This window comes from Gekko japonicus, unplaced genomic scaffold, assembly GCF_001447785.1.
Source record: "Gekko japonicus isolate JY-2015 unplaced genomic scaffold, Gekko_japonicus_V1.1 scaffold702, whole genome shotgun sequence".
NCBI lineage: Eukaryota > Metazoa > Chordata > Lepidosauria > Squamata > Gekkonidae > Gekko > Gekko japonicus.
The window spans coordinates 744,040-751,471 of record NW_015175377.1 but is presented as its reverse complement, the minus strand read 5'-3'; the positions used below and the strand labels follow the sequence as shown (position 1 = coordinate 751,471).

The window sequence follows — 7,432 nt, the reverse complement described above, 5'->3', positions numbered from 1 at the left end:
AAGAATATACAAACGTTTCGATAATAAGTAAGAGACAAGTTAAACTACAAAAGGTCCAGAGCTTCCCAAGCCTATTTATTAAGCCTGTTTTCAGACTGCCTGTTTTCTTTGAGCTCTCAGGAAAGACATCAGTGAGAAAAATTCTCTCCGACCCTAGAGAGCTTCACTGTGCCAATTCCAATGTGGCGATTTACGCAACACTGTCTAGTGCAGTTCACATCAACAAAATCATTCCACTAGCAAACAGACCAGTGCAGGTTGTCAGCACTGCTATCAGGATGAACTAAATGGCCATCCCGAAAATTAGATTGCATCTTTTAGTGTCTGGAGTCTGAAAACTGTTTCCATTCCTCCAGACTCAATGTAGAGCTATATATGCAAGTTCTACTCCACCTAAGGATTAGCACATGTTGCCATTAATAAGAAGCTGAAACCTGTTGTTTGTCAAGAAACAAGGAATTTAATCCAGTTCCACAACTTGTTACCACAGTTGATAGACTTTATATTGCTTTATATACAAAGCAATGTACATAAAGACCCAGCTGTTAGCATTAGGAACAAGAAGTGCATTTACTATCTTGAACACAAAATCCATAGCTAAATAGAGACCGCACTGCAAGCCAATTCTATTGGTAGCAGTATAAATTTCTGGCATATCCATATTCTCATATACATTTTAAATGTCCCAGATTTTCATTGGCTCCATTCAGATTTCAGCTGCTTAATCTTTACATATTAAACTCTGCCATGAAAATGTTAACCAAGACTTTTTTGCACACAGGACAACAATATAACCTGCAGTCCATATCAGCTGACAGTAAACAATGTTACCTTCTATGCCCAGAACATTTTGACTCTTGTTTTCTTCTGAAACTTCAAACTTCCTTATGATGTCCAGACAAAACTCCGTCGTCACATTATTCATCTGCACAAAAAACAACAATGATATACTTTTTCATCTTTCAAACTCTGTGACCAACATGTCAAAATCTACCGCAGGCCCCAGTATCTATTTGGAAATCCCATGGCCACAGTCTGCATGCAGCCAACCATGAATACCACTGTCAGTAACAGTATTCTTCCATGACCTTTTAAAAAGCTGGGGATTTGTGCTTTTGGTCAGCATCCTGAATTTCAAAACAGGGAGAACAACACTGCAGAGAATTAGCTATCACAGTTACAACCATATTTGATCTAAACAGCTACTCTGCTGTCAGGAAATGGGATTTTAGTAATCGCCCTCACTTTAATATTTCTTAGGACTGAATCACACTCCTTCCCCATATACACTCCCCCTCCCCCAATGCTGGGTTGGATCTCATGGATCTATTCCGCTAAGGGCAGTGCTTTCTTCTGGTGCAAGGAGCCTTCAAGAAGTGGAATGCTGCTTGCTATGAAGAAAACTGCTACTATTATTGGATCAACACTGGAGTGGATCAATCCACTGTCATTCCCCTCCTCCAAAAACAGCCATCCCAGTTTTCTGTTTCATGTTGCATATGCAATCAGAAGGCATGAGCTGTGTAACTGCCTCTAATTTTACAGGAATAAGCCTTTAACTTTTACTCTCTTGTACTATAACCTATTAAAAAATCCCTTATTGCATTCTCTTATTGTCAGCACAAATATCATACCCTTGCTGTTCTGTGCACTATTTATAATCAGTTTTTGGCAACAGAAAATCAAAAGTAATAAGGGAATGCTTCTAAAGAGATGCATCTGACCTGCAGATTGGAACCAGAGAGTGGTCATTTGTGTGGTGCATGCACATGATCAGTATGTGGTATGAGTATATACATATGAATCAAAGTAGTTTGTCCCTTTTTTAGGAGGAAGTCTGCTGAAAAAGGAGCTTCTGGGTATGCCAGTGCATATGGAACTCTAGATTGGGACTGTAATATTATTTATTATTTAGATTTCAGGACATTAATGGATTCTCTGATGTCCCAGATGGTCTATTGGGGGGGGGGGGTTTGAGGGGTATTAACAAGATAAAAATGGATAATAAAAACCATTAAGATGTTTTTGTGCTTGGATTTTTTTCAGGTATAATACAGAATACACAACAGGCATCACTTATCGCAGCTTGATTTAAATGGCATTTTAATGTACAATGTTTATCACACAACTATGATGGAAAAAGAAAGAGAAAAAAATCCTTTAGTGAATATCCCAGGTTCTAGAAACCAAAATTGACCTCATTTATAACATTCATTAAATCTCCTTTTGTGCTCAGTCTTCATTTGTTTCCTCCTTGAGGGGAGAAATTTCTGCATTCTCTTCTGTTTCTGAATCACTTATTCCCTAGAAAGAAACTTCATACAAATTCTTACTATTAATACTGTGTCTCCACCATATTAGCACATGCAGCACAGCAAATGAAGAGCATTAGAACAGCAGAAGCATCCTGCCTGCCAGTCACATTGTAAAAACATATCCATTAAAAGTGTGGAGTGGGCCTTCCCTCTTTTTGTTTTGAGCAGGTGGCAATGACTACAGCAAACCCTGTCAGAAACTTCTAGAGCACTATGACGTCTTGATGTTTTCATTAAACATCAGGTGATATTGTATATGTTTGGATCACATGTCATATTAAAATATAATTTTGTATTTATTGATAAACATTAGCCAGCCAAGATCCAATAATGTCAACCTCTCATCCCAATAAAAGCCTGAGAAGGCGAGGGGGCGGGGAGAGACATTGATTCATCAACAGGAACTCTGTTGTCCACACCAAAGTCAGGACTTGTCAATACATGCAGCAGAATGGGGCAGGGGTGGGTTTGGATAGAACAGACTGTACCACTTGAGAAGGGAGGTGAGAGAATACATTTTTCAAAGATCATCTACATCAGGGGTCCCCAATGTGGTGCCTGTGGGTACCAGGGTGCCCACCAACACTTTTTTCTAGATCCTACCAAGTGTTTTTAGAGAGCAGACAGGGCCAGGTAGGTTTCTGGCCAGCAAGGCTTCTAATTGGCTGTGCAGATTTTTAAAAAACTTGCTAAAGCAGCAGCTGCCACCACAGCACGATCTTCACTGTATGACTAAAGGTAAGCTGCAGCAGCCACTTTGTGGCTCAGTCCCCCTCCTGTGGCAGTCATTTTGAGAAGGGTTGCCAGGTCCTACCTCCAATTTGGTGGGGGGCTCATAGGTCCTCACTGGAACTTCTGCTACCCCCGAACAGCCCCCTCCTGCATCAGCAATGCGATGACATCACGCATAATTGACGTCATTGCATTGTTGATGTTGGGGGAGGGGTGACACTCTAGTTTTGGGGCAAAACTCTATGGGATTTTTGCCCTCAAAACCATAGAGTTTGCACAAAAACTAGAGTGTCACCTCCTGATGTTGGCAACATGATGACATCACTACCGGGTGATGCTGTCCAGCAATGGATTGGAGCCTCCGAAATCAAGGGAAACTCCACCCCAAGCAGAGGGATGGCAACCCTAATTTTGAGGCAGCCATTTTGTGTGATTGTGCCCACCACACTATGTCAGAATTCCTAAGGTGCCCGCAGGCTCAAAAAAGGTTAGGACCCTGATCTACTAACACCACTATAAAGGGGGAACTAGCACAGTTTGTGAAGGGCTAGGGTAATACCTTGCTCTGTAACAAGTTGAAAAATTTCAGGGAGTTTTTACATGGGAGAGCATTAAAAATATGACTTCTCTGCCGGTGGATGTTTCTTAACAAACGTCAAAGACATCCCCACAGGGAGTAGACATTATAGTACCTGAATCGGTGACTGAAGTATTTGTCAAATGTGGACAGGGTATTTATAGTGCTTGTTTTTGTTTTGTTTTAATTCCAGTGGGTTTGTGTGACAGACCCTTTCTTTAAACCAAGGGGATCCACACATCTTGTGACTTTGGGGGACCAGGCTGGTTTTGAGATATGAACCTTTCCCTCAGTTGCTAGAAGTTCTTATGGCAGCAAATGTTAAGGCAGTGGGTTTGCTGTCATGCAGTTCTGTATGGAACATGAAGAGCATAGAGATCCCTGAAGCAAGAGATTCAACAAAACAACCAAGATTTACATATGTGCAGGTTATGCTTTTGGTTACAAACAGGCTTCCATTGACTAGCCACTGTGTGGTCCCTTTCACACAAACACAGGATTCCACCCACACCAGCCTGCCCTTTCTCGAGAGTCAGACTAAATGGTACAAGGTCTCCTTGTCCCCAGAGATGGGTCTAACAACTGGGTATTCTATTCTCTCCCAGAGGTAGCGCTAAACCAAACCATTCACTATCAGGCATAGCTATCCTTTAAAACTGTTTGCTCTCTTGCTTAGGCAGACCCAAACTATCACTGCCCGCTCTCCGAGGCAGACCTGAACTCCATTCCTGCTCTATTTCCCTCCAACATTCCATCCCGCCCCCCCAAAGTGACTGGATGCTGGAGCAGCACTCCCATAAGCTGTTTTACCTCTCAGGGGCAGGATAGCCCCCTGTCTATCAGTTTGGTTCACAGAAAAAGGATAAGTTTGTTCATTCAAAACTCAGCTTTGAGTTTTCTGTTTACCAACAGCAAACTCTCTCACTATATCAGTACCTATTTTTCAAATGCCAAGGTTAAACACTGGACTTGTTTTGTGGCCCTTGTTTAATGAGCAGTTAGAACCCAAACCTGCCTAGAAACCATGGTCTCTTAAATCTATAATGACTGTAATTAGAGTCCACTCCAACACACTCTAAATTGTGGCCACTACAAGTAATTGCAGCAATCCCTGTGTTGCACATGCATTAACTGTAAAGATTCAGGGTTTCAATGAGCTAGTTTCACTGGCTTTATGTTGCCACACCATTTACTACAATTAGCAAATGTAGTCTTAAATGCAAGTACCTTAGCTACAATGAGACATGAATCGGGTTCATAATGTGAAAGAATCCAATGACTCATCACAAGGCACCCTGCTCAAATATTTAAAGCCTGCAATAAAGAGGCCTGTCAATTTAACCTACGAAGAATCTTACAAGAATAAGCAAAATCCAACCAAAGTCAAGCTCAGTTTTAATCCCATTCACTGGGCACAAGTTGAAGTTCTCTAATGGAAATCAGTGGGACTCAATAGTGCTCTACTTTACTTGGGTCACAGTCAACCCTTCTGGATTTTTTTTTTTAATCTAATTTCTGCAGATCCAGTTGTCCCCATTCACTGAAACTGTACTCATTTTTTCCTGCCTCACTTCATGGTATGAGTATTGATGTTACTGCTTATTCCTTTCTAGAGCATTTCTGGGGCAAGTGATGCTCTGTCATCTTGGTGCTGGGGGGGGGGGTCAACAGTGGGAGGGCTTCTAATGTCCTGGCCCCACTGGTGGACCTCCTGATGGCACTGGTATTTCTGGCCACTGTGGGATACAGAGTGTTGGACTGGATGGGCCTTTGGCCTGATCCAACATTGGCATCTCTTATGTTCTTATGTTCTTAAATACATATTATACAGACACAGTGAAACCGTATCTAGAACAAAGTTAAGAGTCCAGTGGGCATCTTTAAGACCAACAAAGTTTTATTCAAGGTATGAGTTTTTGCGTGCATGTGAAAACATGTTCTACTGCTTCTATTGCTTCAAACCAACACAGCTGCCCACTGGATCTATCTTGATAGATTTTCTGGAGCTAGCCAGACTTACTGGGTCAGTGACCAAACAGCAAGAGTTGGTTGACCTAAGAAACAAAAGTCAGGATCAGGTCCAGTAACCCATCTTTGCCTCAGCTTTATGACAGCCAAAATATTGTGCATTTCATTCACACAGAGCAGGCAGTTAATACTTATGGTAAGTGCAACAGACTGAATTTAGAAGTCTAGAATTAACATTCTAAGAACAGGAACCAGACCAATCCCTGCAATGAGAGTCGCCTCCAAAAATGTACCTGAACTGAAGCAAATTTGGAGAATACCTCTCAGACAAACGTTCTCAAACAATGCTGTGGTAAACCAATAAGCCAAAAGGCAATCTTTGACAAACCTATCTGAATTTTTTCAGGATACTTTCCCCATATCTCCAACTTGTTAATTTATGTTAAAACTAAGTCTAGTCCAAGTTTGTGGGTTTGTTTGTTTTCCACAGGCCAAGCATCTGAAGAATTTCAAGGGAGGCCAAAAGAATTCTGGTAAGACCAGTAGCATTTGCCAAAGTGTGGTGGAGTAGGTACATACATTCTGTTCACAACAGCCCCCCAGAATCCTATGGTGCTTCAAAAGCAATATTCAGTGTAGCCAGTGGTTTTGCACTGGCGGTGTCCTTTGTAGAGCAGCTATTAACAAAGCCCAAATGGTTTAACAAGTCTTCATTGAATACACAACTAGACAAGATTTGAAAGAACTATTATCACTGGTGTAATGTATTCAATAAGCTGCCATTGAATGCATAATGTGTGATGAAAACATCTAATTGAAATTAGGGTTGCCAAATCAACTCACCCCTCGGAGCAGGGGAGCCGGACTGCCGTCCGGGAGTTCACGCCGGCAGCATGTCACCTGAAGTGACGTGTGACGTTGCTGACGTTGGGGGCATGGCAGGGCTCGTTGGGAGGGAAACCATATAGTTCCCCCCCCGAGGAGCTCAGACACGCCCCCAACGTCAGCAACGTGGCTGCGTCTCCTCTGGTGACGCAGCTTCAGGGGCGGGGTTTCCCCCGGGCCCCAATTCCACCGGGGTGGAAATCGGGGTCTCCGAAGAGGGGGATTCCCCACCCTCCGGGCCCATTTGGCAACCCTAATTGAAATGCTATGTTAAGCTTCGTCCTGGGCTAGGATCCAAACACATCCAATCACATTGCTAGCCCATGAAGCACCTAACCAATCACTATCAGCAAGCTCCCTGAGCGGGAATGTCCGTGATTGGTCCTTATGTATGCAACCTTATTGGTTGCTAAATGTACAGTAGGCATGGCTACATTAGCCGGGAGAGTTTAAAAGCAGAACAGCTGCAATGTAAAAGCTGTTCTGGCTATCAGATGTTGATCCGTGTTGGAGTTGTGCTTGAGTTGCTGAATAAAGCTGAATCTTTGCTGAATCACTCTCCGACTACTTGTAAAGTGAGCGACTTAACAATTGGATCTCCCAATGGTATTTTTAAAGTTAAAAAGCAATGGGGGGGCAATCTGTACCAGAACTGTGGCTCAGAGAAAGAGAGGATGTAACCCTTTCCCCATGATTATTTTCTCAGTAGAAACCAGTTTCCCAAACTGCTATTAGACCTGGTAGAGGAAAAAAGTACTCATCTTATACTCATGTGTTTTTTCCAGCAGGGGATAACTGCAGCTGGGGGAGGGAACAATGTGGGTGAAAGAGGCTGGAGACCCCCCTTATTCCCCTTGCTAAGACACATAAGCCTCATTTTAACTTTATACCATAGATCTGTCTATCTCACAGAGTTACACTGTAAAGGCTGTAGTCTGGAGACCCCAGTTACATG

At 42.5% G+C, this 7,432-nt stretch overlaps 1 protein-coding gene across 1 annotated transcript in view; it reads right to left on the bottom strand.

Moving 5' to 3' along the window:
- The window catches only part of PLCH1 (phospholipase C eta 1), a 97,125-nt gene that overhangs the window by 70,088 nt on the left and 19,605 nt on the right, over positions 1–7,432 (bottom strand). The window contains exon 5 of the mRNA XM_015425539.1: positions 832–925. Within this exon, the coding sequence (XP_015281025.1) occupies positions 832–925 (94 nt within the window). The remainder of the gene's footprint in view (positions 1–831; positions 926–7,432) is intronic.